The 12098-nt window shown below is 45.4% G+C and overlaps 1 protein-coding gene across 1 annotated transcript in view; it reads left to right on the top strand.

Moving 5' to 3' along the window:
• LOC121544708 (neuronal PAS domain-containing protein 3-like) overlaps positions 1 to 12098 on the top strand; it is a 217899-nt gene that overhangs the window by 200382 nt on the left and 5419 nt on the right. Inside the window, exon 7 of the mRNA XM_041854785.1 lies at positions 33 to 139. Coding sequence (XP_041710719.1) covers positions 33 to 139 — 107 coding nt within the window. The remainder of the gene's footprint in view (positions 1 to 32; positions 140 to 12098) is intronic.

Genomic DNA, 12098 nt, shown 5'->3' with positions numbered 1-12098 from the left:
CATGCTGAATCCTTTTCAAATCCCTGTTCTAGAATTAGTGACTACATGGACCTGATGCCAGTGGACATCGTAGGGAAGAGGTGTTACCAGTTTATTCATGCGGAGGACGTGGAGGGCATCCGGCACAGCCATTTAGACTGTGAGTATTATACCTATACTTTATACCACATCATTTCAGTATTGATCACAACTTATTATGAACACACTATTGCAGAACAAATTTCCGGATTTAGGATGATTCTTGTTATGGGAAGTGATCCATCACGACAACCATCACAACTATCTCCAGCATCATCTCCTCTCCACCCAAACACCAAAGTCATCGGTCATCGTCTGCTTCACCACAGAGCAGTTGTTGTTCAGAACAAAGTTGTTCTGATCTTATCAGTGTACAGAATAGGTGTCATCGGCCTGTAGAGAGACAGCATCTAGATGATCCATGTGATCTGCCTCTGTGACCTTCTAGGGTTTGAACTCGGATCTCCTACATGCCACAAGACCTGGTTAGCCCACTGAGCTAAACCCTGAATCAGGGTAATAGGCCTTTAGAGAGACAACATCTAGATGATCCACATGATCTGCCTCAGTGACTTACTTACCTTGGATGGGGGAAATATTCTGGGGTTGCAATATCAGAGCTCAGGGGTAGAAATAAATGCCATTAAAAGAAAGCCTCCCCATAGGTCAATATGTATCCCATTGATCTTCAGACCCCAGGGAGGGAGACGGGAAACCAAGACCCCACACAAGTTCACTCCCAATGTTTCTAATTAAATGGCTGCATGCCTTCTTTGTTTGTTTGCGTTCAACTTTGAGCTAAGTTTACTTTTAGAGTAACGGTCATCTTTGCAAAGGTGTCTTTGCATCTCTACCCCACCTGAGCAGTTTTTATAGGTACTCTCCGCTCGCTTTATTTCTTCATTCCAAAACGTGCCATGATTTGCTATGGACTGTATGTTTCGCCAATGAAACCTTTACTGTGGCTGGTTAAACACTGAGGAGGCGTTGCGGGAGCAGTGCACCATTTGATTGGGCTTTGCAACATGGATACTGTACTAGGCAGGCTGCCATTATTGGAGATCTGTGAGCTGAGCTGCGTCCTGGGCCCTTCCTTCGTGCTGGATGCTGGATTGTAAGTGTAAAGGGTGTAAATTGCTTTATTAGGTGGGAGGACGAGTGTCCTTGGGGTTGCCTCCTCGCCTGGGAAATTTGGAGCCGTCTGATTAGATATTGGGAGTTCAACTGAATTAGAGCGCAATTACTGCTGCATTGCACTGTCCCTGTGCCTTAAAAATGCACCAGATTGGGTCCATTAGCGGCTGATATGAAACCCAGCAGAGGGAAAGTAGAGAGGGAGGGCTGCCCATGGATCACATTGATAAGAGAGGCTAATGCAGGCAAATTGAGGCAGAAGGCAGATTGAGGCAGAAGGCAGATTGAGGCGGCAGGCAGATTGAGGGTAAAGCAGGCAGATTGAGGCGGCAGGCAGATTGAGGATAAGGCAGGCAGATTGAGGATATGGCAGGCCGATTGAGGATAAGGCAGGCCGATTGAGGATAAGGCAGGCCGATTGAGGATAAGGCAGGCAGATTGAGGATAAGGCAGGCCGATTGAGGATAAGGCAGGCTGATTGAGGATAAGGTAGGCAGATTGAGGATAAGGCAGGCCGATTGAGGATAAGGCAGGCCAATTGAGGATAAGGCAGGCAGATTGAGGATAAGGCAGGCCGATTGAGGATAAGGCAGGCCGATTGAGGATAAGGCAGGCAGATTGAGGCTAAAGCAGGCAGATTGAGGTGGCAGGCAGATTGAGGCTAAACCAGGCAGATTGAGGTGGCAGGCAGATTGAGGCTAAACCAGGCAGATTGAGGTGGCAGGCTAGGCAGTAGCAGCAAACAGTGGCTCCACCGTTGCATATCTCCAGCTACCCCTGGCTGTCTCCCATCTATTATCTAATACACTCCACCCAGGCTTTAGTCAACTTACAGTCAGTGCATGAGCCGGGAAATTGGTTGAGTGTGCAGTGCTGTTAAATAGTTATTTCATTTATTTATTTGTTTACGGACAGATACAATTAAATCATTGACACGTTGAATTAACAATATTCAGATGTATTACAGCATTGTACTAGTCTGTTTAGCTGTCATTCCACTCCTTGCCACTCCTGTCATGCTAAACAAATGACACAGAGTACAATGTCTGGAATATAATAGCTGAACAGAGACTGGCAAACGGGCTACTATACAGTATTTACAGTTAGAGAACAAAGCCATTGTAACTATTCGATGAGCAATTCGAAAATATTACAAGGGTTGGCGTGAATGGACTAACTGGTGTCTCCAAGTGGCCACACACCTCTCCAAAGTCATTTCAATGCACTTTTATGACTCAAAGAAGAGTCTTCAACTATAAGATGCTTTTCTGAGCTCTCCTAGCTGTCCCGTTGAGGAACTAGAGCAAGCACACAGCCCTGCTTCCCCGCCATCACACAATTACTGTTGTTGTTTACGCAATCCAAAAACGGCCCATTTTAAATCGCAGTCTGGGTCATGTGGGCATCACTTGAAAGCTTGTTATATTGCCAACATGACTTGCTAAGTTATAAAATAAGATCTTACAGTGTTAGGCTTTTACAAGGCAATTCAGGGAAACAGATCATAATTTTGGTGTGCATAGAAAGGAGTGATGAGTGCATGGTCTTTACAATAGACAAACATAGGCTCATTCTGTTCAGGACAACCCAGGGTATGACGCCATGTCATCTTGTAACTGTACATCAAACATAGTGATCATAAACGTTGACACTATATATGACATTAGTTTTATGATATGGAAATGTGAAGTGCACATTTGGACTCGCGGGTGTTTGGCTTGCTTGTATGACATCAAAGTGGTATTTATTATCATCCTCAATGTCTCAAAATACATAGAGGCCTCTTAATTTACAACATTTCCCTCACTCAGACAACAAACATTTGCAAAAGTTTCCCAATTAGCGGAAGGGATGGGGGCAACTTCTTGTCGCGTGCGGTGCTCAAGTTCAGAACGGCTGTCAGTCAAAACCCATACAGAGCTGTGAAGTGCAGAGCCTGAGCTCTGACGTCATGTATAACATGTTACTGTACAGACAATTTCTTCCAATTTAGGCGCTTACCAGTGCCCAAATCGGCCATTTTCAACCTGTCTACGGGTACGAGTGTAAAGGGTTAATGCCCATGACATATTCCCATCATTATCATCATCAGTGACATTATCACCACATATCTTATGATAACTTGGCCTTTGTGATGATAACTAACTGAAAATATGTAGTTATAGATGTATATGAGCAGCTATTAACAGCTAGCTAAGTCATGCATTGGGCATAGCTCATAAGGCATCATACATGTGCTGATAATGCATTATGAAGAGGGTATTCATAGGGAGAGTTACCTAAAATGTTCTGACATACTGTGGAAGTTTGGTGTGAATAGCAGCAATCAGCTGGTGAGGCAGGGTGACAAGGTCACTGGATCTGAAGGAAATGTAATATATTATTCCACTTCCAACTCTCTAGACGCAAGGTCAGAAGTGAACCACCAGACTTGAGAAGGTGTTTAAATGAATTGGCTTTTGTCCAAGCTTTATTATATGGCCATTTAGTCGCTCAACTTTTTATTCATACCGTATCCTAGGACTATGAAAAGATCAGATAGACTCCATTTCATATGGACTAAGTCTATACTGTGTGTATGTACATTGCTACAGTTCATACTTCACTGATCAATGCATGTGTTAAGACTGGAAAGGTTCTTTTAAATTTATTCTAGAAGGATACATGTTAAGACAAGACAAGCATTAGTCTGACGATCTGATAACTGAACTGTAGCATACACCGTAGGAACAAATGGTTTTGAGTGACTCTGTTATATCAGACTGGGGAAAATAGATGATTTTCATGAGATGGAGAGAGATACTGTAGCTCACTGAAATAACTGAAATCTCTGAGGACTTAAGCCATCCGCCTCCAGACATAGTACCAGAACATGTCTCCTGAGACTCGTTCAGACTGACTAATAAAAACTCACTTGTTAGGACACTCTACAGATACTGCAAAATACAGCTGAAATGTTGAATGTTGAAGACACAGGCAGAGTTGCTGTAAATTCAAAGCTTTGGAAAACAATAACTTTGGGCTTCCACAATAGAGTGTACCTCAGAAAAACATGAAGAACACCACTCGCCACAACACAGGCAGAATGTTCTTGTGAAGCCAGACAAAAATGTAAAACCCGGTAGAGAAGAGAACATTCATTCCTGTCTCCTCCCTCATTCATAAAATGTTTGCCTGTACAATAATACTCTGATGGACTGCAAGGACTTTTCATGAAGCAATTTCACAGGTGTAAATTACTTACTTTTATATGACGGTGTCAAGGTGACGTGTATGCGGGAAACGAAGTCAAGCGCAGGACACCGAACTACTGGCAGAACGTACTTTACTTAACACAGTAAAGAAAGTACAAAACAAACCTCCAAACAGGGAGGAACAAATAACGCATACAACCAGCACTGCCGACCTAACGGAAAACAATCACACACAATAACCAATGAGAGACAGGGGTTTATAAAGGGAATACAATATAACATAATGGGAAAAAGGTGCAAACAATCAGGACAAACTAGACAAACACCGAAACATAGATCGGTGGCAGCTAGTACTCCGGGGACGACGAACGCCGAAGCCTGCCCTAGCAAGGAGGAGGGGCAGCCTCTTCCTTGCTTCCGTGACAGTACCCCCCCCCTTGACGCGCGGCTCCAGCCGTGCGCCGACCCCGGCCTCGGGGACGGCCAGAAGGACGCGGAGCAGGGCGAGTCGGATGACTCCGGTGGAAGTCCCTCAACATGGAGGGATCTAGGATGTCCCTCCTAGGGACCCAGCACCGTTCCTCCGGACCGTACCCCTCCCACTCCACAAGGTACTGCAGGCCCCCCATCCGACGCCTCAAATCCAAGATGGAATGGACTGAGTACGCCGGAGCCCCCTCGATGTCCAACGGGGGCGGAGGAGCCTCTCGAATCTCATTCTCCTGGAGTGGACCAGCCACCACCGGCCTGAGGAGAGACATATGGAACGAGGGGTTAATGCGGTAATTAATGGGCAGTTGTAACCTATAGCATACCTCGTTCAATCTCCTCAGGACATTAAATGGCCCCACAAACCGCCGACCCAGCTTCCGGCAGGGCAGGCGAAGGGGCAGGTTTCGGGTCAAGAGCCAGACCCGATCTCCCGGTGCATACACCGGAGCCTCACTGCGGTGGCGATCGGCGCTCGCCTTTTGCCGCCTGATAGCCCGCTGCAGATAGACATGCGCCGCGTTCCAGGTTTCTTCCGAGCGCCGAAACCACTCGTCCACCGCAGGAGCTTCGATCTGGCTCTGATGCCAAGGTGCCAGGACCGGCTGATAACCTAGCACACACTGGAAAGGCGTAAGGTTAGTGGAGGAGTGGCGGAGTGAGTTTTGGGCTATCTCTGCCCAGGGAATATATCCTGACCACTCCTCCTGCCGGTCCTGGCAATAGGACCTCAGAAACCTACCCACATCCTGGTTCACTCTCTCCACCTGCCCGTTACTCTCGGGGTGAAAACATGAGGTAAGGCTAATCGAGACCCCCAGACGTTCCATAAACGCCCTCCAGACTCTAGAGGTGAACTGGGGACCCCGATCAGACACTATATCCTCAGGCACCCCGTAGTGCCGGAAAACGTGTGTGAACAGGGCGTCAGCAGTTTGTAGGGAAGTAGGGAGACCTGGCATAGGAATGAGACGGCAGGCCTTCGAAAACCGATCCACAACGACCAAGATCGTCGTGTTCCCCTGGGAGGGGGGAAGGTCCGTGACAAAATCCACCGATAGGTGAGACCACGGCCGTTGTGGAACGGGTAGGGGTTGTAACTTCCCTCTGGGCAGGTGTCTAGGCGCCTTACACTGGGCGCACACCGAGCAGGAGGAAACATAAACCCTCACGTCCTTAGCTAAAGTGGGCCACCAGTACTTCCCACTAAGGCAGTGCACTGTCCGACCAATACCAGGATGACCAGAGGAGGGTGACATGTGACCCCAATATATCAATCGATCGCGAACCTCGAGCGGCACGTACCTCCGACCCTCTGGACACTGTGGGGGGAGTAGGATCGTGTACGTAACGCCCGCTCGATGTCCGCATCAACCTCCCACACCACCGGTGCCACCAGACAAGACTCCGGGAGTATGGGAGTGGGCTCAATGGACCTCTCCTCTGTGTCATATAGTCGGGACAGGGCGTCTGCCTTAGCGTTCTGTGACCCTGGTCTATAGGTGAGCTTAAATACAAATCAGGAGAGAAACATAGACCACCTTGCCTGGCGAGGGTTCAGCCTCCTCGCTGCCCGGATGTACTCCAGGTTACGATGGTCAGTCAGAATGAGAAAAGGGTGTTTAGCCCCCTCAAGCCAATGCCTCCACACCTTCAGGGCCTGAACCACAGCCAACAGCTCCCTGTCCCCCACGTCATAATTGCGCTTGGCCGGACTGAGCTTCTTAGAATAGAAAGCACAGGGGCGGAGTTTTGGTGGCGTACCCGAGCGCTGAGACAGCACAGCGCCGATCCCAGCCTCGGACGCATCCACCTCAACTTGGAACGCCAAAGAGGGATCCGGATGTGCCAGCACCGGAGCCGAGGTAAACAGGTCCTTCAGATGTCTAAACGCCCTGTCCGCCTCAGCCGACCACTGCAGACGCACCGGACCCCCCTTTAGCAGGGAGGTAATGGGAGCTGCTACCTGTCCAAAGCCCTGGATAAACCTCCGGTAGTAATTGGAAAAACCCAAGAACCGCTGCACTTCCTTCACCGTGGTGGGAGTCTGCCAATTACACACGGCAGAAACGCGGTCAATCTCCATCTCCACCACTGACGCGGACAACCGATGTCCCAGGAAGGAGATGGACTCCTGGAAGAACAGACATTTCTCCGACTTCGCATACAGGTCATGCTCTAACAGTCTACCAAGCACTCGACGCACCAGGGACACATGCTCGGCTCGTGTAGCGGAGTATATTAGAATGTCATCAATATACACCACTACACCCTGTCCATGCAAGTTCAGGAATAGCTCGTCCACAAATGATTGGAAGACTGAAGGAGCATTCATTAAACCGTATGGCATGACGAGGTACTCATAGTGACCCGAGGTGGTACTGAATGCTGTCTTCCACTCATCTCCCTCCCTAATGCGCACCAGGTTGTACACGCTCCTGAGATCCAATTTTGTGAAGAATCGCGCCCCGTGTAATGACTCCGTCATACTAGCAATCAGAGGGAGAGGATAGCTGTATTTGATTGTGATCTGATTGAGACCACGGTAATCAATACACGGGCGTAAACCCCCATCCTTCTTGACCTGTCCACCAGTTGGTCGAAGCTGAGGTTGGTGTCCCTGCAGGCCAATTCCCGACGCACGTCCTCCCTCAGGCTGCATCTGTAGTGGTCGATGAGGGCCCTCTCATTCCATCCCGCGTTGGCAGCCAGCGTCCGGAAGTCCAGCGCAAACTCCTGTGCGCTCCTCCTCCCCTGTCTAAGGTGGAATAGATGCTCACCCGCCGCTTTACCCTCTGGTGGATGATCGAATACTGCCCTGAAGCGGCGGGTGAACTCCGCACAGTTGACAGTAGCGGCGTCTATTCCCCCCCACTCGGCATTGGCCCACTCCAGCGCCTTGCCGGACAGACAGGAGATGAGGGCGGACACGCTCTCGTATCCCGGGTGGATGGTTGCTAGGTAGAGTTCAACCTGGAGCAGGAAACCCTGACACCCGGCCGCTGTGAGCGTGAAACCCTCACACAGCAGCGGGTGAGCGTCTATTCCACAGACGGTGACACCACAGGAGGTTGGTGGCACCTTAATCGGGGAGGACGGGCTCACAGTAATGGCAGGAACGGAATCAATGGAATGGGATCGAACTCATCAAACACATGGTTTCCATGTGTTTGATACCATTCCACTTAATCCATTCCAGCCATTATTATGAGCTGTCCTCCCCTCAGCAGCCTCCTGTGGGTGACACCCCTTGTCGCAAGCCAGGGCCACTTGAGGTAAAGGTTATCTGAAAGGTAGTCACCATTATGGAAAGGATCCAAGTGATTAAAACAAACTGAAGGACAGAAGGAGAAGAGAGGAGAGGAGAGAGAGAGAAGAGGCTCACAGCGAGAGAGAGGGAGTAGAGGAAAGTGAAGCCATCCTACAGGCATGCCTGGGGCTGCAGGAGAGAGAGACAGATTAAAGGGCTCATATTCCTTTTCATGCCTCCAAAAGCTAGCGGACAAATCCGGCACCGGAAAACACCGGCCTTCATTAACACTAAATAAATAGGCGCAAGCAGGCCCCTGATTGATTAAATGGCACTGTAAGTGAAAAGGGTTAAAAAATAAGAATCACCTGCAAAGACATTGTGCCAGGTAAGCCAGGGGTGGAGTGTATTGGGTAGGACAGGTAAGCTAGCGGTTAAGAGTGTTGGGCCAGTAACCGAAAGGTCGCCGGTTTAAATCACAGAGCCGACTAGGTGAAAAATCTGTCGATGTGCCTTTGAGCAAGGCACTTAACAATAATTGATACTCTAAGTTTCTCTGGATAAGAGCGTCTACTCAAATTTTAATGTATTGACGCTAATACTGCTGAGAGAGATCTGGTGTATCTGCCGTTCAAAGGCAGAGAGATACAGAGGTCCAGGTCTGGTGTCTTCATGGATATACAGTTCACTTGCTATACTGTAGAGGTCCAGGTCTGGGCCTGAAATTAGAATATGACTGTAGAATTTTGAGTTTGTCGTGTATACTTGATTTGTCAAGTTATTTACCAAGATTAGGGTTAGGGTTAGAAAATGTTGATTTTTTACTTGAAAGAAATATGGTTATAAATACATCCTAAAATAATAAATGAGTACCAATATTATGAATCAATATCCTCACAGCAGACACAGTATAAAGATCCAGTATATCAATTCTTAATTATTTCAAAAAAATATTAGAACCACCACATTTACCGTTCCCAAATATTGTAGTTGCAGTTTAAATCCAATATTTGGATAGTTGGATAATCATAAATGACTATTCAACTGAAAATAATATAAATATTGTTTATATCTCTCCCTTTTCAAATGTAGTATATTGTGTATATCATATCATTGTTAACTCCTAGTATAAACAATCAAGGTTTATACTAGGAGTTAACTATTTAAGTGTAGAGTTAATTTCCTGCAATTCTACACATTTTGCCATAGGGTGGTGAGAAATGTTTGCAGCGGTAATTAAACCATGATTACTACAAGTTTAGATAGCTGGCCGCTAGACTAACTTATCAATAAAAAAATGTAAATGCTAACATGGGCTAATATGGGCTAATTGACTAACATAACAAGAGAAAAACTGCTAATTCACAACCTAATTTTTCGAAATTGCAACTTTTGTATTCTAGTATTCTAACTTTCAACAGTAAGTTCAGACCCCAACTTAGTTTAAAAAACGATATATACATTACCAGTCAAAAGTTTGGACACAACTACTCATTCAAGGGTTTTTCTTTATTTTTACTATTTTCTACACACATACAGTACAACAATTACATATTACATAAAGAAACACGAATGTCATAACTAAAAAACAGCTGTCCTAAAGACAATTACACTCTTCTATGATATTTACATCGATCAAGTGTTTAAACCTATTCTCAGCTTGAGCTTCCTTATCAAGTTCTCCACATGAACAGTGAAGCTCAGCTTGTCATCCACCCACACTCCCAAATATGTATACACTTTGACTTGCTCTATAGTATGCCCATCCAATGTAGCAATGACATGATTAGTAACATGCCTGGCATTTGAAAATACCATGCATTTTGTTTTACCCGAATTCAGAACCAGCTTCAAATCATACAGATTCTGTTGTATGGTGTTAAATGCTCTTTGGGCATTTTCAAAAGCTAAAGATAAACTACTACCACTTGAATAAAGAACAGCATCATCTGCATAAAAATGACACTGTTTCAATATGATCCCCAATGTTGTTGATATACAAAATAAACAACAGTGGGCCCAAAATAGAATCTACCAGTCAAATGTTTGGACACACCTATTCATTCAAGGGTTTTTATTTATTTTCACATTTTTTTACATTGTAGAAAAATAGTGAAGACATCAAACTATGAAATAACCCATATGGAATCATGTAGTAACCAAAAGAGTGTTAAACAAATCAAAATATATTTTATATTGGAGATTCTTCAAAGTAGCCACCATTTGCCTTGATGACAGCTTTGCACAATCTTGGCATTCTCTCAACCAGCTTCACCTGGAATGCTTTTCTAACAGTCTTGAAGGAGTTCCCACATATGCTGAGCACTTGTTGGCTTCTTTTCCTTCACTCTGCGGTCCAACTCATCCCAAACCATCTCAATTGGGTTGAGGTCGGGTGATTGTGAATGCCAGGTCATCTGATGCAGCACTCCACCACGCTTCTTCTTGGTCAAATAGCCCTTACACAGCCTGGAGGTATGTTGGGTCATTGTCCTGTTGAAAAACAAATGATAGTCCCACTAAGCGCAAACCAAATGGGATGGCGTATCGCTGCAGAATGCTGTGGTAGCCATGCTGGTTAACTGTGCCTTGAATTCTAAATAAATCACTGACAGTGTCACCAGTAAAGCACCCCCACACCATAACACCTACTCCTCCATGCTTCACGGTGGGAACCACACATTCGGAGACCATCCGTTCACCTACTCTGCGTCTCACAAAGACACGGCGGTTGGAACCAAAAATCTCCAATTTGGACTCATCAGACCAATGGACAGATTTCCACCGGTCTAATGTCCATTACTTGTGTTTCTTGGCCCAAGCAAGTCTCTTCTTCTTATTGGTGTCCTTTAGTAGTGGTTTCTTTGCAGCTATTCGACCATGAAGGCCTGATTCACACAGACTCCTCTGAACAGTTGATGCTGAAATGTGTCTGTTACTTGAACTCTGTGAAGCATTTATTTGGGCTGCAATCTGAGGTGTAGTTAACTCTAATGAACGTATCCTCTGTAGTAAAGGTACCTCTGGGTCTTCCTTTCCTGTGGCGGTCCTCATGAGAGCCAGTTTCATCATAGCGCTTGATGGTTTTTGCGACTGCACTTGAAGAAACTTTAAAAGTTCTTGACATTTTCCAGATTGACTGACCTTCATGTCTTAAAGTAATGATGGACTTTCGTTTCTCTTTGCTTATTTGAGCTGTTCTTGCCATAATATGGACTTGGTCTTTTACCAAATAGGGCTATCTTCTGTATACAACCCCAACCTTGTCACAACACAACTGATTGGCTCAAATGCATTAAGAAGGAAAGGAATTCCACTAATTAACTTTTAACAAGGCACACCTGTTAATTGAAATGCATTCCAGGTGACTGAAGCTGGTTGAGAGAATGCCAAGAGTGTGCAAGGCTGTCATCAAGGCAAAGGGTGGCTACTTTGAAGAATCTCAAATATAACATATATTTTGATTTACTACATGATTCCATAAGTGTTATTTTACAGTTTTGATGTCTTCACTATTATTCTACAATGTAGAAAATAGTAAAAATAAAGAGAAACCCTTGAATGAGTAGGTGTGTCCAAACTTTTGACTGGTAGTGTATATATATTTTGTGTCTTTGGAAATGTATCCACGGGCAGCCAGTTGCCCATCCCTGCACTACACTATACTGTACCTCCTCAGTACTAAACAAGTAATATTTTTCCATTTCCTTGTCTTTTCTATTAATTATATATATATTGGAAAAGAAAGCAGTCAGTGATCTAAAGTCAATTATTAGAACCCTTGGGAAGGTTTCTTAAACAATGCTATTAGTTCCTAATAGTTTTTCATTACTGGCATTATTTTTATATAAATCATCCCCCTTCGTGGAACTCTTTTTATGGTAGAGGCTATTTGTAGCTGTGATTAAACTAAGAATATGCATTTCCTACCTTGCTCAGATTCTGACTGTTTCTGTTTTAGAGCACCATGATCAATGCAAATACATATTGATTGAGATCATTGAGCGGTTAAT

The sequence above is a fragment of the Coregonus clupeaformis genome, chromosome 29, assembly GCF_020615455.1.
Source record: "Coregonus clupeaformis isolate EN_2021a chromosome 29, ASM2061545v1, whole genome shotgun sequence".
Classification (NCBI taxonomy): Eukaryota; Metazoa; Chordata; class Actinopteri; order Salmoniformes; family Salmonidae; genus Coregonus; species Coregonus clupeaformis.
Note: the sequence above shows the minus strand (reverse complement) of the source record. Positions and strands in the feature narration are given on the sequence as shown.